The sequence below is a fragment of the Ostrea edulis genome, chromosome 5 (assembly GCF_947568905.1).
Source record: "Ostrea edulis chromosome 5, xbOstEdul1.1, whole genome shotgun sequence".
NCBI lineage: Eukaryota > Metazoa > Mollusca > Bivalvia > Ostreida > Ostreidae > Ostrea > Ostrea edulis.
In genome coordinates, this window is record NC_079168.1 from 39,607,007 (window position 1) to 39,631,960 (window position 24,954).

A 24,954-nucleotide genomic window follows, 5' to 3' on the forward strand; every position below is an offset into this window, starting at 1 on the left:
ATAATATAGTAATAAATGCCGTATAGGCCCTACATGTACAGTATTACATATTGTGTGCTTAAATATCCCTTGTCATCTATCATTATTGAAATATTCTATTGTTTGACATCTCTTCTCATGAAAGTTATATTTACCTCATGTTTTTTTATTTTGATGAGAAAGACTTCCTTATTATTTTGTACGAAATACGAATAAAAATACTCGGAACATATTTGAGCGATTTGAATGCAAATTCCATAAAAAGTCTCATGAATCCCGAAAATCATACATTCTCAAAGCAAATATTTGAATGAGTGTTTTAATCTAAGGTACGCTGAATTAAAAAATCAGGAGAATTGTGTTTGATTTGAGACTGTGTATCATGTTACATATACTAGCATAATACTAGTAGGCCAATATAGATTTGGCAATCTTCAATAAAGCATTTGAATTTTGGACTCTGAATTAGAAATAAAGTATTCTGTAATTTTTGAGCGCTTTTAAACAGAGGAAATTCTTCAGAACACCTTTCTTTTCCCGAGAAGTTTACTTTTAGTTAACACACCCAAATAAAGTTTAACGCTGACATTTCCTAAAACCGGGTTACTTGCCCCTATAAAACTCTCTAGCTAAAAGAGGTAATTTTAGTATGCGTCGAGTTAAGACGTGATTTGACAGCAATGACAGTCAACTGTTAAAAGTATACAATAAACATGTTTTCCGTTGTATTTAAGCTAGGAAAAATCATCTACTTTCTCAGTCAGAGCAATTCTACCCGACCGATGGATTTCTGATCCTGTCGTTAAGTCACTGGCCCCAACTATGAATGACATGGGTAAGCTGAAAAATTTTTGGTTCCGCATTGAACTTTCTTAATAAATTGTCTTATCATTCTTTCTATTTGTTAACTCATATTCATACGTTGACATGTCAACAAAAGTATATAGAACATTTTTGAATACCATACTCGTGATTAACGTCCTACTCGTCGGAATGAAAATGAATCCATCACGAGGACCTGTTACAAGTTTGACTTTTTTAATGACCTGTTGGCATGGGACAGGTATTTGCAGGTTTCTGTCTTTCTCTGTGTTTAAGAAAACTTTGTAATTGAATTTGTCACATCATATCCTTGCAATGGTTTGTCATATAGGATAATTTCAAAACTGCTAAAGTTTCTAAAATTAAGGATGATCGAATAACACACCAGAGAAATCTGATGTGGATGGAAAGTGGAGGATATGTACAATAATTTGAAATTGGAAAGTTACAAATTTAATTTATTTAGTTTTCAAAAAATGCAATTCTAGTAGGAAGTAATGTGAAGAAAAATATTAAATTCCCTGCTGGACTGGAACATATGAAGTGCAGATCAGCAGTTCACACGTTAATTGCTCAGTGGCATTATAGGGCTTCAAGAAGCCCAACGAGCTGGAAATCTCTTAGTTATTTATTTTGAATTTTTATGACTTATATACTTCTCTATGTATTCTCCTATTCAGGCTCATTTGTATATTTCTGATTACAGAGATGAGACGAACCCAGGCTCACTTGTATATTTCTGATTAAAGAGATGAGACGAGCCCAGGCTCACTTGTATATTTCTGATTACAGAGATGAGACGAGCCCAGGTTCACTTGTATATTTCTGATTACAGAGATTAGACGAGCCCAGGCTCACTTGTACGAGCGTGTGGTGAGAGGAGATGATGATGTAGAACTGCTATTTCAGAAATATATTGACCTCCTAGATATAGAAATTATTGTTGGTATGTATTAGAATTAATCACAGGTAATCTGATGCATCATGATGAAAAGTCTGTGGTATTAGATCTATATTTAATACTAAAATAAAAACTTGGGTAAGGACTTAGGAAATGAGCTCACTGAATACATGTATCTTGCTTATTTACTTATTTTCACAATGCCGCTGACATATAGGGCAGCTCACCGAATCTCTGGTATTATGATATTGTCATCGCAAAGTCGTGGAGACTTAAAAAAATTAATCATAAATCAGTTTGTCACTCATAATTTTTTTGTGGGTACTTTTTAGTCTTCTATTTACTTTTTAGGTATAACTTATCCAAAATTTGAGTCAACTAGCAAAAGAAATTCATACAAGAAAAAATTTCATATTCAAATATAAAAACCAAGGAATTTACTCTAGAGAAAAAGCAATAAAATGTAATTTGAGTGGCATAATTTTTTTGGGTTGGTCAGAAAGAGGGAGCAAACAGTTATAATTATTAAAGCCTTGTATTAAAAAATATGTACTGTGATGTTGAATTCTGTAATGTAAATCAAATTATTGCATTAGGTACAAATTTCACCTGTACCTGTGGGAAAGATTTTGAGAGCCATCCACTGAATCATGGGAAGGCTTTGGAAGAAGGTTTGGACATTGTACTGGACTTCATTATGCGTGGAAGTTGTTCCTGTGGTGCGGAACTGCCAAGCCACTTCTACAATCACCCAGCCTCCCTTCGTCTAGTCCATGCTGCGGCTGGGTTTGGTCACACAAAAATCCTCTTGCTGTTGAAGAAGTATGGCTGTGATATGAATGCCAAGTCGAAACTGTTTCACAGGACACCATTGTCGTATGCAGTGCAATCCAGACAATTGGGAGTCATTGACTACTTAGTGAGTTTAGATCTGGATGTTAGTGTTACTTGTCTTCAATATGACAACAGTCCACTTCATGAAGCCATACAGTTGCGTTATGTGGATGTTATTTATAAACTATTATCCGCTAAAACTGTGAAAATAAACCAAGTAAATGCTAAAGGGGAGTCCCCCCTAATTTGCGCTGCTAGGTATCATTTACACGAGGGATTTCTGGCCCTGCTTGAGGCAGGGCCTGACTGCAATGTTCAGGACAGGAAAGGAAACACAGCTCTGATGATGGGTGTCGTCCGTGGAATGGAGTATGTTAAACCACTGATAGAAAAGGGAGCTAACACAAATATAAAAAACTACAGGGATCAGACAGCTCTTTCATTTGCCATGCACATGGGTAAGCTGTTTAGCAATATTATACAATTATTGCTGTTTTTGAGGTCAATACGATGATTTAGCCACCTGAGGAGTACAATATTCACCTGAATATTGTACTTCGAAGGTGGCTAAATCATCATATTGACCTCAAAAACAGCAATAATTGTTTTATTATATGATTAAAAAAAACCCTTCAAGATTGTTCTTTGCTTTAATTGTAAGTTTCAACAACCTATTTTTGGTCATATGTGGAAAAAAAAATTCCTTATATTCACCTGGAAGGTCTACTTTTGGTCCTATATGGAAAAAATAATTCCTTATGTTCACCTGGAAGGTGTATTTTTGGTCCTATGTGGAAAAATAATTCCTTATGTTCACCTGGAAGGTCACGTGCAGGTAAACATAACGTAGTATGATTTCTACATTGTTGGATCTCAGCCAATGAGAGAGCTAGGAATTATTCAATCATATAATAAACATGATTATTCTTTGACATGTGTATTTCAATTTACTTTAACCCTTTCATGACAATATTTCTATACAATTCATGGCATAGAGAATCTCATATTAATCTCAAGTTTATATGAAAATTCTTCCTTTATTTTCTTAATTTCATAACTTTTTCATTCATCAATGTATTGCTATGACAATTCACCCAGATATAATATTGACCTTACTTTTCAGAATGTGACTTTTATTTTCTGTCTATGTCATCATTTTACAGGTAATTTTCAGGTATAAATCCCAATCAAGGTAAAAATTCAATAAAACAAACCTAAAAGGAACAAGGATATAATATTATTGTTTTTATTGATGTCATGATTATAAGCTTTAAAAGATTCTGGTAATTTAATAGACCTGGTATAGAAAGGACATTAAAAAAGAAATTAAGAAATTGAACACTCAATTTCTTTCAATAAAAATGTAATTTAGCAAATATCTATAGGTATAATGATACTACATATTTATGTACATGTACATGTCTGGTAAAAACAGGTTTGCAAGTTTACTCTTTGAACTCTGACTAGAAGAATTTTCACCCCCCTCCCCTCCCAGGCATCATATATATAGTTTGTGGTCTGTCCATCTGTCTGCAAAAAACTTTAACCTTGATCTTAACTTTTGAATGGATGGTGATAGGGCTTTCATATTTCACATATGCATTCCTTACATGATAAGACCTTTCTTTTTATACCAATTTTTTTTTACCTTATGACCTTGGTCATATTGGGGCATTAGTGTTTCACAAACATATCTTGTTCCTTTTTAATTTGTGTAAATTTTCTTGCAGAGAACTCAGAAATCGTGTCATATTTGCTGGAGAATGGGGGCGATCCTAACATTGTGTCAACTGATGGGACTCCTCCGATCGTGTTCGCCAGCATTACAGGGGCGTATGACATCACCCAGAAACTGGTCAAGCATGGTGCTGAAGTGGCATCCAAAAATGTACAAGGTTACACTGCCCTCCATGTGGCAGCCTGGAACGGTCACTGTGATATCATGCAGCTGCTGCTAGACACAGGAATGAATCACGATGCACAGACTCAGGACGGCAACACGCCACTAGCTCTGGCGGCCCACGGAAACCATACAAACATAATTGACATGCTCCTCCCCCTCGGATGTAACGTAAACAATGCCGACAAGGACATGGACACTCCCTTACTATATGCGACTTTTAACAAAAATCTGGAAATGGTGGTCAAACTAGTTAATGCTGGAGCGAACCCTGATTGTAGGAACAAGCTGAATACCACCCCTCTATGGAATGCTGTGTACACAGATAGCCTGAGAATGGTCAAATATTTACTAGTCAAGAATGTGGAGCTTGAGGTGGCTTCCTGTGGCATTGACCAGCATGCCCATTCCGATGTGGCCACTCCGATTTACCCAGAACCACGGTCTGTGCTTTATGTGGCTGCTGACAGGAGTTCCATGGATCTAGTAATGACTCTTATACTGGCGGGGTATAATATTTACCAGGAGAACTGGATCTTGGCTCACGAGTTTCCAGAGGATAATCCCAACCTCCAAAGCCAGCAACAGCAGATGTTGTTACATTTCGCCTCGGCCCCACCCAGACTCCTGGCACTCTGTAGGAATTTTTTCAGAAGAAGATTCAAAAAGAAAGTAATAGATTGTGTGAATTCACTAGAGATTCCAAAGAACCTCAAAGGCAATCTGATCTTGAAAAATTTCATTGCTGAGGAATTTTTCAAAATGTAGAATCAAATTATACCTGTAATTACACAAGATGATTATCATGATATTTTTTTTAATACGTCTTTTATGCTCTACAAATCAATCCAGGAAAATTATTTGATGTACTGTATGTGAAATGAATTCTTTAATGGACTGCATTTGAAATTAGATTTTAAATATTTATATAATATGGCGATGTACTGTTTATGCAGTTTGTTATTCAATGTACTTTATTTGATGTAAATTTTGGTTATTGTGTGTGGTATGATTTACTAAACGTACAAATGTATTGTACTTGAAATTAGTTATTTAATGTACTCTTAGTACTTTAAATTTCTTTTAATGTATTGTGAAAATAATGAACTGTATTTTACATGACATTAATTATTCAATGTACTTTTAACAAATCTTAATATTGAATGTATCCCAGTAGTACATTACATGTATAATTTTTACACTGAATTAAATGCCAGGAAGCTTGAAGTCTTTCATATGTACTGATTACTCTCATCAGGATTGGGGTTTTTTTTTTTGCATATGTGTGACATATATAGTATATTTTATTCAATTTGTCCTATATTAAATAAATTTTTTCCCTATGAGTAATAATCTTGGCTGTTTCATTGACCATTAGAATCAATTAAGCATTATAAATAATTGTATTTTTAGAATTGCCACGTACAGTTGGCCCTCTTAATGTGATGTTGGTTTGATTACTGTGGAATCATTTTAATTTGTAGGGGTCAATGTTCGTGAGTAAGCAAAATTTTGCTGGTTCTTGGGGACATAATTTCGTGGATAAGCGATATGATGTCACTGGGACAGATAACTCTACTTTGTTTAAAAACCAAAATTAATGGTAGAATCCCCCCCCCAAAATCCTGGATCCACCCTTGGCTGGCTGTGAATACAGACTTTTGAGAGCAAGACTCTACAACAGTGCTGATCAGGAAATCAGCTGTATCCATTTCATTTCAGTTAGAGCTGATGTATGCTAGTTTGTTATCTTTTATCATAGTTTGTTTAATAATGTACATTGCATTCTCACAAGTCTTTCACATTGTACATCATGCTTTAAATCTAGACATTTGTAATATGCTATGTGAGAATCTCTCTGTTTTTTTTATATCCCTAGATTATCAAGTCAATGTCTGACTTATCTATTTGTTCGTTGGTCTATGTTTCACTACAACAGCACAATGAGTAGGGTGAAATTAGTTTGCTACCATACATGTAGCACAATGAGTAGGGTGAAATTAGTTTGCTACCATACATGTAGCACAATGAGTAGGGTGAAATTAGTTTGCTACCATACATGTAGCACAATGAGTAGGGTGAAATTAGATCCCTACCATACACGTAGCACAATGAGTAGGGTGAAATAAGTTTGCTACCATACATCATCATATAGCACAATGAGTAGGGTGAAATTAGTTTGCTACCATACATGTAGCACAATGAGTAGGGTGAAATTAGTTTGCTACCATACATGTAGCACAATGAGTAGGGTGAAATTAGTTCACTACCAAACATGTAGCACAATGAGTAGGGTGAAATTAGTTTGTTACCATACATGTAGCACAATGAGTAGGGTGAAATTAGATCCCTACCATACACGTAGCACAATGAGTAAGGTGAAATTAGTTTGCTACCATACATCATCATGTAGCACAATGAGTAGGGTGAAATTAGTTTGCTACCATACATGTAGCACAATGAGTAGGGTGAAATTAGTTTGCTACCATACATGTAGCACAATGAGTAGGGTGAAATTAGTTCACTACCATACATGTAGCACAATGAGTAGGGTGAAATTAGTTTGTTACCATACATGTAGCACAATGAGTAGGGTGAAATTAGATCCCTACCATACATGTAGCACAATGAGTAGGGTGAAATTAGTTTGCTACCATACATCATCATGTAGCACAATGAGTAGGGTGAAATTAGTTTGCTACCATACATGTAACACAATGAGTAGGGTGAAATTAGTTCACTACCATACATGTAGCACAATGAGTAGGGTGAAATTTAGTTCACTACCATACATGTAGCACAATGAGTAGGGTGAAATTAGTTCACTACCATACATGTAGCACAATGAGTAGGGTGAAATTTAGTTCACTATGATAACACAATTGGTAGGGCACATGCTTACGTCAACTATAGAGGAATGAGTCCACACACAAAAAAAATTCTGAAGAACTTGTTGCCTTGTTCAGGTCCATGCTGCCTGAGAGTACTATTGTTGTAAATCACCAAAAAACCGTGGATGATATTGTCATTTTTCTAGTAGAAAACAATAAGCCCCCCCCCCCCCCATTTTTAGCTCAAGTGAGCTTTTCTGATCACCTGTATTCCGGCGTCCGTCCGTCTGTAAACTTTTCACATTTTCAACTTCTTCTCAACAACCACAGGGCCAATTTCAACCAAAGTTGGCACAAAACATCCTTAGGTAAAGGGAATTCTAAATTGTAAAAATAAAGGGCCAGACCACCTTCCAAGGGGAGATAATCAAGAAAAGGTAAAAATAGGGTAGGGTCATTAAAAAATCTTCTTCTCAAGAACCACTGAGCCAGAAAAGCTGAGATTTATATGAAAGCTTCCTGATATAATGCAGATTCTAAATTGTTAAAATCACGGCCCCCGGGGGTCGGATGGGGCCACAATAGGGGGTCAAAGTTTTACATACAAATATATAGGAAAAATCTTTAAAAATCTTCTTCTCAAGAACCACTGAGCCAGAAAAGCTGAGATTTATATGAAAGCTTCCTTATATAATGCAGATTCTAAATTGTTAAAATCATGGCCCCCGGGGATCGGATAGGGCCACAATAGGGGATCAAAGTTTTACATACAAATATATAGGGAAAATCTTCTTCTCAAGAACCACTGAGCCGGAAAAGCTGAGATTTATATGAAAGCTTCCTTATATAATGCAGATTCTAAATTGATAAAATCATGGCCCCCGGGGGTCGAATGGGGCCACAATAGGGGATCAAAGTTTTACATACAAATATATAGGAAAAATCTTCTTCCCAAGAACCACTGAGCCAGAAAAGCTGAGGTTTATATGAAAGCTTCCTGATATAGTACAGATTCTAAATTGTTAAAATCATGGCCCCCGGGGATTGGATGGGGCCACAATAGGGGGTCAAAGTTTTACATACAAATATATAGGAAAAATCTTTAAAAATCTTCTTCCCAAGAACCACTGAGCCAGAAAAGCTGAGATTTATATGAAAGCTTCCTGATATAATGCAGATTCTAAATTGTTAAAATCATGGCCCCCGGGGGTCGGATGGGGCCACAATAGGGGGTCAAAGTTTTACATACAAATATATAGGAAAAATCTTCTTCCCAAGAACCACTGAGCCAGAAAAGCTGAGGTTTATATGAAAGCTTCCTGATATAGTACAGATTCTAAATTGTTAAAATCATGGCCCCCGGGGATTGGATGGGGCCACAATAGGGGGTCAAAGTTTTACATACAAATATATAGGAAAAATCTTTAAAAATCTTCTTCCCAAGAACCACTGAGCCAGAAAAGCTGAGATTTATATGAAAGCTTCCTGATATAATGCAGATTCTAAATTGTTAAAATCATGGCCCCCGGGGGTCGGATGGGGCCACAATAGGGGGTCAAAGTTTTACATACAAATATATAGGAAAAATCTTTTCCCCAAGAACCACTGAGCCAGAAAAGCTGAGATTTATATGAAAGCTTCCTGATATAGTACAGATTCTAATTTGTTAAAATCATGGCCCCTGGGGATCGGATGGGGCCACAATAGGGGGTCAAAGTTGTTTTTTTTTTTTTTGTTTGGGGTTTTTTTTGGGTTTTTTTTTTGATATAGTGCAGATTCAAGTTTGTTAAAATCATGGACCCCGGGAATTGGATGGGGCCTCAAGGGTGGCATCAAAGTTTTAAATAAAAATTTATAGGAAAAATCTTTTAAAATCTTCTTCCCAAGAACCACTGAGCCAGAAAAGCTGAGGTTTATATGAAAGCTTCCTGATATAATGCAGATTATAAATTGTTAAGATCATGGCCCCCGGGGGTCGGATGGGGCCACAATAGGGGGTCAAAGTTTTACATACAAATATATAGGAAAAATCTTCTTCCCAGAACCACTAAGCCAGAAAAGCTGAGATTTATATGAAAGCTTTCTGATATAGTGCAGATTCAGGTTTGTTAAAATCATGCCCCCCTGGGGTAGGATGGGGCCACAATAGGGGATCAAAGTTTTACATACAAATATATAGGAAAAATCTTCTTCTCAAGAACCATTGGGCCAAAGAAGTTCACATTTACATGAAAGCTTTCTGACATAGTGTAGATTCAAGTTTGCAAAAACCATGGCCTCCAGGGGAAGGTTTGGAGCCATAATAGGGACTACGGTTTTACATCCAAATAGATATGGAAAATCTTCTGATATGGACCAAGGTGACTCAGGTGAGCGATGTGGCCCATGGGCCTCTTGTTATACTGGATATCTCAGTGGTACATGTACCTGTAAAGTAAAGCAGGGATATTGGGTATCTTGTGGTTAAAGCACTTGTATATAAGAAAGCAGAAATACAGGTACCTCTCTAGGGAAGCAGGGATGTTGGATATCTTGGTAATAAGATCACCTGCCTAGTCAAGCAGAGATATTGGCTTGGATATCTCAGGAGAAGGCTTTTTTGAGGTTCTCTCGAGTGGGGAGAGCAAGCTCAGTAGTAGTAGTAGTAGTAGCAGAGGTCTCGAGTTCAAATCAGTCAAGTCATGAATTTTATTTTTACATTCTTTTCTTTTCTTTGCCACTAACATACCAATACTTGAATAGGACAAATCTCTGATATAAGAAGTCGCAGGAGTGTTTAAAAGGTAACATTTGTGAAATGTAAAAATACTTTTAAAATATGAAATGTGTGTCAATTATTTTATTACGCTTTAAAACCTTTTTATATTGAATGGATTTAGCTATGATCAAGTACTTCAATATTATTTCCTCAATAATGATGATCATGTGTTACAGAATGGTGAAATGTTTATTATGAATGGAATAAGTTTGAAACATATTGTTTTGTGGTCAAGTTATGTGTTTTTTTCTTTTCGTACACAAACTTTGTGCAAGACATTTCTTCTGTAAAATTGGGAACGATATATTTAATTTCATGAAAATCTGATTTTGAAAATTTTATAAAATAAAAGTTGTAAGGTGCATTCGATACAAAATAACACAAAACAAAATTCTTAGTTTGGTTTTATTTTAAAATATGCTTTTGAATTCCACATGTACTGTAGGCCAGATCCAACTGTTGTACAGCCTGTCATCAGACTGTAATGAGATAAAAAGAGAGATTTCATACAGACTGTTGTCACACTGTAACAAGATAAAAAGAGATTTCATACAGACTGTTGTCACACTATAACGAGATAAAGAGAGATTTAGTAGAGCCAATTATCACACTGTAACAAGATAGAGAGATATACAGACTGTTGTCACACTGTAATGAGATAAAGAGAGATTTAGTACAGCCCATTATCACACTGTAACAAAATAGAGAGATCATACAGTCTGTCATCACACTGTAACGAGATAAAAAGAGAGATTTCATACAGCCTGTTATCACACTGTAACGAGATAAAAAGAGAGATTTCATACAGCCCGTTATCACACTGTAACGAGATAAAGAGAGATTTCATACAGACTGTCATCACACTGACGAGATAAAAAAAAAGTCATACAGCCTGTTATCATACTGAAACGCAATAAAAAGAGAGATTTCATACAGACTGTCATCACAATGTAACGAGATAAAAAGAGAGATTTCATATAGCTTGTCGCACTGTAATGAGATAAAAAAAAATTTCATACAGTCTGTTGTCACACTGTAACGAGATAGAGAAATTTCATACAGCCTGTTATCACACAAACGAGATAAAAAAAAAAGATTTCATTCAGACTGTCATCACACTGTGATGAGATAAAAAGAGAGATTTCATAAAGACTCATCGCACTGTAATGAGATAAAAAAAAAAATTTCATACAGTCTGTTGTCACACTGTAATGAGATAGAGAGATTTCATACAGCCTGTTATCACATTGTAATGAGATAGAGATTTCATACAACCCGTTATCACACTGTAACGAGATAAAAAGAGAGATTTCAGACAGACTTGTCACACTGTAACAAGATAAAAAGATTTCATACAGACTGTCATCACACTAATGAAATGGAAAGAGATATTTCATTCAGCCTGTTATGACACTGTAACAAGATAAAAAGAGAGGTTTCATACAGACTGTCATCACACTGTAATGGGATAGAGAGATTTCATAGACTGTCATCACACTGTAAACTGTAATGAGATAAAAGAGATATTCATACAGCCTGTTATCACACTGTAATGAGAAAAAAAGAGAGATTTCATACAGGCTGTTATCACACTAATGAAATGGAAAGAGATATTTCATTCAGCCTGTTATGACACTGTAACAAGATAAAAAGAGAGGTTTCATACAGACTGTCATCACACTGTAATGGGATAGAGAGATTTCATAGACTGTCATCACACTGTAAACTGTAATGAGATAAAAGAGATATTCATACAGCCTGTTATCACACTGTTACAAGATAAAAAGAGAGATTTCATACAGCCTGTTATCACACTGTAATGAGATAGAGATTTCATACAGCCTGTCGTAACACTGTAATGAGTTAAAGAGAGATTTCATACAGACTGTCATCACACTGTAATGAGATAAAAAGAGAGATTTCATACAGCCTGTTATCACACTGTAACGAGATAAAAAGAGAGATTTCATACAGACTGTTGTAACACTGTAACGAGTTAAAGAGAGATTTCATACAGACTGTCATCACACTGTAATGGGAGAAAAAGAGAGATTTCATACAGCCTGTTATCACACTGTAACGAGACATCCAAATTTTATGAAAATTATGTCAAATTTTTCCAAACTAAATATTTTTTACTTCCATACAGTAAATGTCAGTCGTAATTTATATATAAAGAAAAGAAATTCTAATATCAAAATTGCAACAAAAGATTGCAAGATGTATGAAATTTAACGTCAATGGTGATTTTTATGTACAGTGTACTGTAAAGCAGTTTTAGTTAGTTTGGTAACAACTGGTAAAATATGATTTTGGCAACTATAATGCCCCTATAACAAATGTATTACAGAGTTTGATGCACTAGCTGCGTTATCTCCGCATTTGAAAACTTACTATAAAGCTTGAAGCAGTAGGTGATCTTCCCATCCCATTATTTGTGCTGTCAAGGCTGAAACAACCAGCACCAGCTGTAGAAAGGTGTTGTACTGTAATAGACAAGAACATAGTGAAAGCTGGAGAAAGGTGTTGTACTGTAATAGACAACATAGTAATAGCTGGAGAAAGGTGTTGTACTGTAATTGACATGGACGTAGTAAAAGCTGTAGAAAGGTGTTGTACTGTAATAGACATGGATGTAGTAAAAGCTGGAGAAAGGTGTTGTACTGTAATAGACATGGACGTAGTAAAAGCTGTAGAAAGGTGTTGTACTGTAATTGACATGGGCATAGTAAAAGCTGTAGAAAGGTGTTGTACTGTAATTGACATGGGCATAGTAAAAGCTGGAGAAAGGTGTTGTACTGTAATGACATGGGCATAGTAAAAGCTGTAGAAAGGTGTTGTACTGTAATTGACATGGGCATAGTAAAAGCTGTAGAAAGGTGTTGTACTGTAATAGACATGGACATAGTAAAAGCTGTAGAAAGGTGTTGTACTGTAATAGACATGGGCATAGTAAAAGCTGTAGAAAGGTGTTGTACTGTAATTGACATGGGCATAGTAAAAGCTGTAGAAAGGTGTTGTACTGTAATTGACATGGGCATAGTAAAAGCTGTAGAAAGGTGTTGTACTGTAATAGACATGGATGTAGTAAAAGCTGGAGAAAGGTGTTGTACTGTAATAGACAAGAACATAGTGAAAGCTGGAGAAAGGTGTTGTACTGTAATTGACATGGCCATAGTAAAAGCTGTAGAAAGTGTTGTACTGTAATAGACAAGAACATAGTGAAAGCTGGAGAAAGGTGTTGTACTGTAATTGACATGGGCATAGTAAAAGCTGTAGAAAGGTGTTGTACTGTAATTGACATGGGTGTAGTAAAAGCTGTAGAAAGGTGCTGTACTGTAATTGACATGGGTGTAGTAAAAGCTGGAGAAAGGTGTTGTACTGTAATTGACATGGGCATAGTAAAAGCTGTAGAAAGGTGTTGTACTGTAATTGACATGGGCATAGTAAAAGCTGTAGAAAGGTGTTGTACTGTAATAGACATGGACGTAGTAAAAGCTGTAGAAAGGTGTTGTACTGTAATTGACATGGGCATAGTAAAAGCTGTAGAAAGGTGTTGTACTGTAATTGACATGGGCATAGTAAAAGCTGTAGAAAGGTGTTGTACTGTAATTGACATGGGCATAGTAAAAGCTGTAGAAAGGTGTTGTACTGTAATAGACATGGACGTAGTAAAAGCTGGAGAAAGGTGTTGTACTGTAATTGACATGGGCATAGTAAAAGCTGTAGAAAGGTGTTGTACTGTAATAGACATGGATGTAGTAAAAGCTGGAGAAAGGTGTTGTACTGTAATAGACAAGAACATAGTGAAAGCTGGAGAAAGGTGTTGTACTGTAATTGACATGGCCATAGTAAAAGCTGTAGAAAGGTGTTGTACTGTAATAGACAAGAACATAGTGAAAGCTGGAGAAAGGTGTTGTACTGTAATAGACATGGGTGTAGTAAAAGCTGTAGAAAGGTGTTGTACTGTAATTGACATGGGTGTAGTAAAAGCTGGAGAAAGGTGTTGTACTGTAATTGACATGGGCATAGTAAAAGCTGTAGAAAGGTGTTGTACTGTAATTGACATGGACGTAGTAAAAGCTGTAGAAAGGTGTTGTACTGTAATTGACATGGGCATAGTAAAAGCTGTAGAAAGGTGTTGTACTGTAATTGACATGGGCATAGTAAAAGCTGTAGAAAGGTGTTGTACTGTAATTGACATGGGCATAGTAAAAGCTGTAGAAAGGTGTTGTACTGTAATAGACATGGACGTAGTAAAAGCTGTAGAAAGGTGTTATACTGTAATAGACATGGACGTAGTAAAAGTTGTAGAAAGGTGTTGTACTGTAATTGACAAGAACATAGTAAAAGCTGGAGAAAGGTGTTGTACTGTAATTGACATGGGTGTAGTAAAAGCTGTAGAAAGGTGTTGTACTGTAATTGACAAGAACATAGTAAAAGCTGTAGAAAGGTGTTGTACTGTAATTGACATGGACATAGTAAAAGCTGTAGAAAAGTGTTGTACTGTAATTGACATGGACATAGTAAAAGCTGGAGAAAGGTGTTGTACTGTAATTGACAAGAACATAGTAAAAGCTGTAGAAAGGTGTTGTACTGTAATTGACATGGACGTAGTAAAAGCTGGAGAAAGGTGTTGTACTGTAATAGACAAGAACATAGTGAAAGCTGTAGAAAGGTGTTGTACTGTAATAGACATAGTAAAAGCTGGGAACAATCTGACAGTAATGGAGTTATATCAGGCAATAAGCACTATACAATTAATGTCAATTATTGACTTTTGCTGAGGTTGACTCCTTGATTTAATCATCCACTCCATGGGGTTGATCAATCAAAATGTCGACCAAAATCAAAACCCTGCAATTGTTTTGCGATAATTTGCAAGGCGGGGCATATCCCTTGAATTCACAACAAGTGTCTACAAGTTTATTTTATGAAGTCCCGTAGTGACCGTGTACCTTGACCTCAAAATCAATAGGGTTCTTCCCTCTTGATAACAAAACTACATGTGAAGTATTAAATCAATCGTGCAAAACTGTGGCCAGTAAAGTGTCTACAAGCTTTCTCTATGAAGTCCCGTAGTGACCTTGGACTTGGACTTTTTGACCTCATAATCAATAGGCTTCATCCTCTCTTTTGATACATGTAACAAGGCTACCTGTGATGAAATACCATATAGGACCAAAATAAAATTGTATAAAAATAAAAATATATGTGTTTCCGGTTTCCTGACCCAACCTACTTTTTTGCTGCCAACCCTAAAGATCTTATTGATAATATATATAACTAAAATAAAAATCTGCAGTTTTCAAACTACAATTTTTTTCTTTTCGCATTTGAGTTTTCTCAGATTTACATTTTGACTACTATTGATCTTCAAAATGTTTGAAAAATAATTGCAATATGTATAGACATGTATTAAAAGTGTATGAAAAACTAAAAATTCAAATAAAATGTTTCAATAAAATAATATGTTTTACCTATACCTACCGTACCTAATTTTTTGGGGAGTGAAATAGAAAAAACACATACCTATACATTTATTTTTTTTGGCCTAAGCAGAATCTTTAGCAAGGATTAAATTTGGCATTATTAGCGACAGTGTTGAGATCGCGAAAATTAAATGTTGCTAATAATCTATCCCATATAGGGCGTAATAGTTATCTTTCCTGGAATTATAAAGTCACTAAAATTGGCTCTTACTAAATATATACATGTATATACCCATAATTTATGGAAAAATCGCTAAAAAAAATCATGCTAAAAATACCACTAATATGGTATGGATAAAAATGTAGCTCAAATTTTCTACACAAGAAATTTGGTTTCCCATCAAGTGACCTTGACATTTCACAGTAAAACCAAATAAAATACTTGATACAGTTAATTTCCTGTAAGTTTGAAAACAATCAGGTGAGAAATGTGGCTTAAATTTTTACAAAAGACTCCAACAAGTAAGTTACTACATTGATATCCAAGATACATGTACAAATTATAGTGTTAGTAGTTGTTTGAAACTTCAATGAAAACAGCTGAATTAATTATGATATTATGCTTAAATCAAATTATGTGATAAGATGAGTCACAAGTGAAAATTCTGCAAAGGCATGTTACAGATCCATCAGGGGCTTGCATTACGAATCTGGATTAGGAAAGGTCCTCAGTACCCCTTGCTGGCTATAAAAGGTGACTAAATGGGGTGGTCCTTTGGATGAGACTGCAAAAACTGAAGCCCTGTGTCACAGCAGATGTGGCACGACAAAGATCCCTCCCTGCTCAAAGGCTGTGGGCACTGAGCACAGGTCTAAATTTTGTAGCCCTTTACCAGTAATGATGACATCTCCACACGAGTGAACATTTTTTGAGTGGGACGTTAAACATTATAAAACCAACGAATCCGAAATAAGCGGAAAAATGTGGCTGTTGTGATGTCACTCCTTTCACGCATACAAAATGTCTGTATCTAAACTACTGCATATGCTATGTCCCACAAATGCAATACATGTCTCAAAATATACATGTACTATAACATGTCATTCTGAGAAACTTACCTTGCTTAGTGTTGAGGGATGAAGTGTGGCACTTGCATTGGTAAAATCAAAGAAATTCCGTACAGTTATCTTCAAGGAGAGTAAAAGAAACAGAAACTGGAAATGATGGCTTGAAATGTAATACATGCATAGATATTTACATTTACAATATTTTTGCCTACAATGTCTTTACCAATCAAAATGATAACCATTTCCAAATGGATGTAAACAAAGTGCGTATGAATCTTGATAAATATAGTACTAGTACGACTATTTCAACAGCTGGAATTCCAACAGAAATGAAAATAAAATGCAGATATAACTTTTCATATTTGAAAATACATGAGGGCATGAACTGCCACATTTTACATCAGCACACCTCATGAAGTGCATTAATGCTTCATGAAGATATGCTGGTGTGAAGCGTTGCTGGTGTGGAGCGTTGCTGGTGTGAAGCGTTGCTGCTCATGCCCTTGTATATTTTTAAAAATGAAAATCATTTCAAATCTTTTGAAACATACTCACTGGAGGTTTAAGGGAGATATATTTGATATAAATTCCGGCTGCTACTAGTAGCACATCCCGGCCAACCACTGAAGCAGTCAGAGCAACTTTAAAAGACAAAATACCAACTTCAGCAACAACACGTGAACTTCAGAATAAACATGGATAACCATTCATCCAATCTTTTAGCACAAATCTTATACATTTAAATTGTGTACAGTCCATTTGAGTTCTTTCTATAAAGTGTCACTATGTCTTTACTTTTCCTTAAAATAGCATGCACTGAAATCGACATTAAAAATGTCCTGATTTAAACAAAATCATTGACTAGTTTATTACAAGTGCGTACACACATCTGAACATACCACATACTGTGTTTGTCAATGTTGGGGGATACAAAAAATGCAACCTCAGCTTTATTCGGCTTGTTGTCACAGACATCTAGATTTTGTACCCAACCATTCAGGTAATTTAACCTGGTGCAGTGTTGGTCCCAGACAGAAAGGTAAATATCATTGATAGTAAAGTGTCTAGTGTTTATATTCAGTCTAGTCATTCTACCTGGTGCAGTGTTGGTTCCAGAGAAGTAAGCATCACTGATGCACAGTGTAGCTTTTATACTTAGTCCGGTGAGTTAACTGGTATGTAATCATTTTGTTTTTCTGGTGATTTACCCAAATACAATGGTTCTGTGGGGATCTGGGTTAGAATAAGTCCTAGGTAATCCCTTGCTTGTCATCAGAGACATCTTCACTAGCCAAGGGTTTTCAGTCCACTCTGCTCCCCATACTTTATGTTTATGGGAAGCAGAGTGGACCAAAAATCTCTTGGCTAGCGAAGATGCATAAGAGGTGATTAAATGAGGCCCTGTGTCATAGCTGGGGTGCCACAATAAAGATCCCCCGTGCATAGGCCTAAATTTTGCAGCCCTTCACCAGCAATGGTGACACTTCTATATAAGTGAAAAATTATTGAGAGGGATGTTAAACAATACACAACGAACCTGGTATGTTGTTTTCACTGTTGATTTACCTGGTACAATGTTGGCCATGGAAAGTGTAACATACATCACTGTCATCATCACCTTGTCTGCCAGTGGATCCAAAAATGTACCGAAGCTAGACATCTGACCCTCAAAATTCCTGGCAATGTACCCATCAAGCTTAATGAAGAATTACATAAACATTGAAAGGGACAGTGAAGCATTAGCAGTGTTCTTGAAATTGACCAGTCCAAAGGTTTTGACTAGTGAAAATTTCCTCAGACCGATAAAGTTCACAGTACATTTTATTATTTGGACTGATAAAAATCTGAAATGTCTAATACCAAAGACGTAGATTTCAAGAACTCTGCACTAGAGTAAAATGTAAAAGAGACAAGTTGATATATTGAATTCAAAATTCTGGCACATACACTGTATCTCACTGAGAAAAGCAAAGTAAATGTATTTTTGAAATTAACAAGGAGAACTACTGGTGAGGGGATTTATTGTAATCTGATCCGAAAAGTGACAATCAATATATTGCTGATGTTCCGATTATGGATATAAAGTATATTTTCAAATGAAGTTATGATAAAAATGTTTTACTACATATTGTACCATGTACATTCTTTAAAATATCATATTTCAGCAGTTTTAAAAACTGTCAATACCTACCACGTCAGTAATGCCTGCTACAATGAATAAACCTAGAGCCATCTCATAATGACCGTGTGTGATCATATACCCCAAAAACGGAGCAGAAATAATTCTACACGTCGTTAGCAGATTTGGAACCGTCAGAATGTTCTCAGCCTTGAAGAAAAATAAATGGGGGGAAAATACATGTGAATGAAAGTGCCCAACAATATCTTACTCAAAGTCATGCAAGTTTATTTCTGGAGAAAATCAGGCTTGTTACTATTATAATATTTGAGGCATTTTAAGTTTAATTTCTGATTAGATTATCAAAATGAAATGTTCAAAATAACATTGCTCGGTGAAAAAAAAGGTCATAGGATATGCAATTACCTTGTTGGGTTTGTCTTGAACTCCTTCAGCAGGCTTTTTGCACTTGTAACAAGTAGACAATGAGAAATGACGCTGAATTCCTGTAAACCCAGGAATGCTGTTGTTAATAATGCTTTGTTTTTGTGTTCGAAAGTGACCGCTAAACAAATCGACACTGTTTTTATTTCCACTGAAATAGCGAATGCTTCGCGTTACATGGGATGTTTTCAGACCAGAACCGATTCTCACTGTCAATAAATACATACATTTTGCTCTACACAACATTCTCTTAGCACAGCATTTCAAATTTACACGTACAGATGAAAAGCGTAATGTCGTCAAGTATTGTTATTTGCACGCTGTCACAACCGAAAGTGAAAGTTGTAAACATTGAATCATTTTAAATGTCGATCCCGATCTCTATGCTGGGTCTTTATTAGAGGGCGAAGCCTTCTCACGGCCCGAAGGGCTGTAAGAGCGGAGCTCTCCCTATAGATAACACGCATATACATGTTTAAAAGGAAAATATAGGAAAATAATGAAAAATTAAACCATACCTATGGAATTTGAAAAGTTTGGTACCAATGGCGTCGATATTTATTTCCAATCAAGGGCCCTCAAGGGGCAGCATGAAAATACATACAAATAATGTACATATACATATACAAGTAAAGAAAGAAGTGATTAGATAACACATAGTTATATACAAGTACAGTGTCATATATTGTTCAAAATAAATTTTCCAGTTATATTTAGAATGGATGGCTCTTCAGAACATAGTATGTAAATGAATTTTTGTTCATCATTGAGTTTGGTAAAAAAATTTAACTGTTTTTTCTATAGCACCACAAAAAGATTTTCTTTCATCAGCAAACTTTTCACATTTAATCAAAAAATGGATCTCATCACCTAATAAACCGGAGTTGCATTTGTTACATGTTCGTTCATTCCTAGTAATACCAGAATATCTACCAACTTCAATCATTAATTTATGAGCTGATATCCGTAACTTACAAATAGATCGTCTAATATCAAATTTTTTTAATTTTATTAAGATAGTTCTCAAAACCAAAGTGCTCCTTAAGCTTAAAATAAGTGCACAGTTTCCCATCAATTAATTTATTTCGATTATTGTACCAGGTTTCAGTGTATTTATCACAGAGTAATTTCTTTACAATTTTCTTAAATCTATACTGACTAAAATCTCTTAACGGATATCCAATTTTAATATATTCTAAAGCTTTTTCTACTAGTGAGTACCATGACAGTTTGCTGTTTAAATGTAAAGATTTACTACATAGATAAGCATCCATAAGTAGTTTACATTCATTTTGGTTTTCAAGCCTGTACCAATAACAAATGATTGATTTCAAAATATCATGATGTAGAGGAAATCTCCCCAATTCTGATAGTACAGCAAAATTTGTACTTTTCTTATGTACACCCAGAATACATTTAGAATATTTATGATGAAGCTTCTCACAGTGAAGTGATTTAAAAAGTTTGTCTGGATCAAATGGTGATGATTTTAATTTATTCCATGAACCTATGTATCCACCCCATATTTCAGAATTATATAATAAAATTGGTTTTATTGTGTGGTCAAAGAGATGAGTACTTGTTTTAATTCCTGGTGTTAAACATAAAAAGTCTTTTTTCAATTTATAAAATCCTTTGAGGGCTGTGTTATATAGTTCAGATTTAGCGGTACTAAAACTGCCAGATGCAGAAAAAAGGTACCCAAGTATTTATAATAAGGTGTACATTCAATATGTTTGTTCTGAAATTTAAATTTACACTGCAATATTCTCCCAGCCTTGTTAAAGACAATAACTTTTGTTTTCTTAACATTGACATTCAAACACCAATCATTACAGTATGTTTCTAAAACATCTATTCTCTGTTGTAAACCCTCTGCTGATGTTGACATTATTACTATATCGTCTGCATACATTAAACAATTTAAATTTTCTTTTTGAAGTGATACAGTATCTATACATTTTTCGAGATATAATGGAAAGTCATTAATGAAGATTTTGAACAGAGAGGGACTTAAATTGTCCCCCTGTCTTACACCAAGGTTAATCAAAAATGGATCAGTAAGACTATCTACGATTCTAACACATGCTTTAGAATTCCTGTACATATCCTTGATAATGTTGTAAAAATAACTGCCAATATTCATATTCAACAGTTTTAGTTTCAAACCAGTGTGTATTACACTATCAAAAGCCTTACGAAAGTCAATGAAACATGTATAAAGCCTACCTTCTTTGGTATTGCAATATTTATCTATCAAGGTTTTTAAGATAAAGACATGATCGGCAGTTTGTGCATGTTTTGTAAATCCTATTTGGGAATTATCAATTAGATTATTCTTCCACAAGTACAAATCTAATCTGTTATTAAGTATAGAGTTAAATAATTTACCAATTCAGCTTGTTATAGTTATGCCTCTGTAGTTTGCTGGGTCGTTGGGGTCCTCGGATTTATAAATTGGAGAGATATAGCCATCGGCCCATATCTTTGGGTAAACCCCATTTTTAAAACAGGTATTGAATAGTTTTCTCAAACATGGGGTTAAGTAATTTTGACTACATTTTAGCATTTCATTTGAAATTAGATCAAGCCCAACTGCTTTACCTAACTTGAGCTTTGCAAGTGCATTTATTATTTCTTCATCTTTAATTTCAAAATCAAGTTCATTAAATATGGCTTTCTTTTCTTTTCCCTGTAGAATATGTTCTAGCTCATTAAGTCTATTCTGAAATGTGTTATCAGTATTAGAGTGCAAATTTCTAAAATGGTTGACCCAAGTCTCAGAATCAATTTGTGAGCATGAAGAGTTCCCAGTTTTTGTTGATCCCTTGATATCATTTACCAGTTTCCAGTAATGTTTAGGGTTGTTAGATTTCATCATATCAAGTTTATGTAGCATCGAGTTCATAAATAGTTTATACTTAGTTTTCCTGGATTTGTTGTACAATCTGTAATTTCTATAGTATCTACTTTTTATGAATGGATCTCTAGGGAAATTAGCATATAGTTTTCCAAGTGAGATTAAGTTTGTTCTCATTCTGTGTAAATCTTTATCAAACCACTTATTTCTTTTTTTGCAAGATTTCTTTTTGTTGCATCGATTAGGTTTATACAATGACATATTTGCCACATTGACAAAAATATTGGTTAGATCCTGAGCTTTGGTATTTATATCTTTTACCTCTGAACAAAAACTTATTTTCAAAAAGTCATTAATTTGTTTTTGGATAGCTGGTGAATCAAGTGCCTGTTGGAATTTAACAGCAGAGTTTTCTGTCCATTTGTATTTAAATGGAGCTTTATGCAATTTTTCACTTGTTGAAAAGTTTTCTTGGAATCTAGCTAAAATTTCAAATGATATTTTGCAATGGCAGTCAGAAAAAGTGGCTAAAAAATCAGATACTTTGAAATATAATATCTGATCTAATATATCTTCACTTGCAATCAAATAATCTACGGTACTTTGACCATGAACATTATAACATGTAAACTGGCCAAATAAGTCACCCATTGTTCTACCATTTACAATTCGCATTTGATTACTTATACATAAATCAACAAGTTCTTTTCCTCTATCATCAAAACTTTTATCAAGGCTACTGCGACTTTTAATCTGGACATCAGGCTTGTAGGAATCAAATAATGGAAGATGCCTTGAGCTATCCTGATTTATAAAATCAACTAAATTTGAGGTCCTTGCATTCAGATCCCCCAGTAATAAGATATCTCCTTTTTGTTTATAAGTAATGACATCCTTTTCAATAAGTTCTATTAAATCATTGTCAAGTGTTCTTGAATAAGAAGAGTTGGCTGGAGGGATGTACGCTGCACACAAATAAATATCATCTTTTAGATTAAAAAAGTCCTTTTCTATCTTAATCCATTGAAAATCTTTGTATACACCAGGTAAAATTTTGATATGTTCTTTCAATGATTTTCTTCGAAATATACCTAGCCCACCATAATATCTACCATTCGCTGAGACTTGTCTACAGAGTGGAAAATAATTGAAGTCATCAATATTGATATCAGCATCATATCCAACATGTGTCTCTGCAAGGATAACAATATCAAAGTTTTTGATTTCATGTACAAAGTTTTCATCCTCTAACTTATTTATACTGTGGGTGTTAACACCTCCTATATTCCAATAGCATAATCTAATACTGTTTTTTATAACAGTGGAAGTACTGTGACGTTTCATAACAGGGCCGTAAATTACATGGAGGCGGAGGAGGCAGCTGCCTCCTCCAACTTTTGAGCCAAAAAAAAATAAAATTTAAAGTTCATTAGAATTTATGTTCTTTCCAATAACTAAGAACATGATACCTCCCTTAAAAAGCATTCCAAATCTTTCTTTTAGAATGAGTTAGTCCAGTAACATCTTAGAAGGCCCTAGAATCAAGGATTTTGCACGAAACGTGTTCAGTGTGCACAAAATGTGCTCAGCGTCTGGGGGCCTGGGCGGCCCCCAGCCTAATTTCCTGCCTCCTCCAAATTGAAGGTTAATTTACGGCCCTGCATAACTCATGCAAATCTACAAATTTTGCAAGTCTATGGTAATAAAATCTGTTCAATACTGTATATGTGTATACAATAAAAGAGAGAGAGAGAAAAAAAAGAAAGAAAAATAAAACAACCTTCAAGTATTCTCAAATGACAAATGTTGAAATTTCAATGCAAAATTCCAAAAATAACACTGGAGAAAAGAATCGTAGTTTAACGATTGCCCCATCTAAGTTATCGCGTGGACATGTATTCCTCCATTTTGAATCTCGTCTACCCTAGTTCACGTCGTTCTGAGATGTTACAAATAAAATCCGTAAAAGCATGTAAATCTTATTTTCTTAATCATATATAATCACTCCACAATTAACGCCATGTTTTTTGTTGTGGTTCAAACGCTATGTTTGTAAATTTGCTAAATAACGACGCTGAATATGACGTCATAATGTACTGTTTACATCGATTGCGTTATATTTCCCTTGTTCAATATATAGGTGGATCAAATCTCCAAAATTAGGATGCTTTGATACAACTCCGTCCGCGTGCTAACTTTGGGTTGTTTTTGTCCTGTTTTGGATATAGATACTAGTGCCAAAACTTTTTTGCTTCGCCCTCAAACACGGTCATGCCGTAAAACATATTAATGACTTGTAACAGTGTAGCTGTGTGAAAATTTTGTAAATAACTTTTAAGTTTTATGATTAAAAAGAATTGAATTTGCAATTGATAAGATTGTATAATAAAGTTCTACTAGAAACTTATGCCAAAACAATGGCAAGCAGTTTTGATTTTATTTAAATTTCCAATTTGATGTAATTAGTATTTTCCCGCCAAAAGTTTGGTGAGCGTTTGGCGCCTCTTACAGTCATGTGACTTTATACCAGGGTTGGATTTTTTCATATTGTCCAGTGGGTTTGAATTGTTCAGACGTTTGAGTTTTAGTTATAGTTGGAGTTATTTCGCCATCGTGGTATGTCTGGTTTTTCTTTGTTTTTATGGAAGCAATAGCATCGCAGTTGGCGCTCTTAATTATATTGCTAATATCTAACAAAGTGCATGTTTAACTTTTATTGCAGTTGCACCAAAGAAGCTTTGAAATATAGTTTACAGCTTTACATTCGATAAATATCGAGCCTAAAGTCCATAACTTTGGTAAGTAATACTATTTAGACTGTTTAAGCAATATAAAAGTCAACTAAAGCAATAATATAAATAATTTGCCTTTAATCTTATTTTTCTCACTTATTAAATATAAATAAATTCGGTGGATCACATTTATAAAATTGTGATTAAAGTGCTTGAATATCATTTGATATAACTTTATGCTAAGTTTCAAATGATACAATTTATATGTATATAT

General features: G+C 34.9%; 2 protein-coding genes across 3 annotated transcripts; one reads left to right on the top strand and one right to left on the bottom strand.

Annotated features, from left to right (window-relative positions):
• Nucleotides 1-609: 609 nt before the first annotated feature.
• On the top strand, nt 610-5,786 carry LOC125650800 (serine/threonine-protein phosphatase 6 regulatory ankyrin repeat subunit A-like). The gene is made up of 4 exons (XM_048879320.2): nt 610-814; nt 1,637-1,747; nt 2,299-2,994; nt 4,267-5,786. The coding sequence occupies exons 1-4, from the start codon at nt 802-804 to the stop codon at nt 5,202-5,204; spliced, it is 1,758 nt and encodes a 585-aa protein (XP_048735277.2). The 5' UTR covers nt 610-801; the 3' UTR covers nt 5,205-5,786.
• A 4,630-nt stretch (nt 5,787-10,416) lies between these two features.
• LOC125650801 (probable cardiolipin synthase (CMP-forming)) lies at nt 10,417-19,446 on the bottom strand. 2 transcript variants are annotated; one of them, XM_048879321.2, is made up of 7 exons: nt 19,071-19,446; nt 18,717-18,854; nt 18,092-18,221; nt 17,081-17,166; nt 16,577-16,645; nt 12,420-12,511; nt 10,417-10,504 (listed from the first exon to the last, which is right to left on the bottom strand). In XM_048879321.2, the coding sequence occupies exons 1-7, from the start codon at nt 19,332-19,334 to the stop codon at nt 10,420-10,422; spliced, it is 864 nt and encodes a 287-aa protein (XP_048735278.2). In that variant the 5' UTR covers nt 19,335-19,446; the 3' UTR covers nt 10,417-10,419. The 2 variants fall into 2 exon arrangements, with proteins under 2 accessions (XP_048735278.2, XP_048735279.2); XM_048879322.2 differs by lacking the exon at nt 12,420-12,511 and having other exon boundaries at nt 19,071-19,434.
• Between the last annotated feature and the right edge of the window lie 5,508 nt (nt 19,447-24,954).

Excerpts from the sequence above, each read along its gene's own strand:
- LOC125650800 (XM_048879320.2), top strand. Across the intron at positions 1,748-2,298 it reads AGATATAGAAATTATTGTTG|GTACAAATTTCACCTGTACC; the intron begins GTATGTATTAGA and ends TTATTGCATTAG. Across the intron at positions 2,995-4,266 it reads TTCATTTGCCATGCACATGG|AGAACTCAGAAATCGTGTCA; the intron begins GTAAGCTGTTTA and ends ATTTTCTTGCAG.
- LOC125650801 (XM_048879321.2), bottom strand. The coding sequence starts at position 19,334 with ATGTTGTGTAGAGCAAAATGTATGTATTTATTGACAGTGAGAATCGGT. Across the intron at positions 16,646-17,080 it reads ATATCTCCCTTAAACCTCCA|ATAACTGTACGGAATTTCTT; the intron begins GTGAGTATGTTT and ends CTCTCCTTGAAG. Across the intron at positions 12,512-16,576 it reads ATCCCTCAACACTAAGCAAG|TACAACACCTTTCTACAGCT; the intron begins GTAAGTTTCTCA and ends TGTCTATTACAG.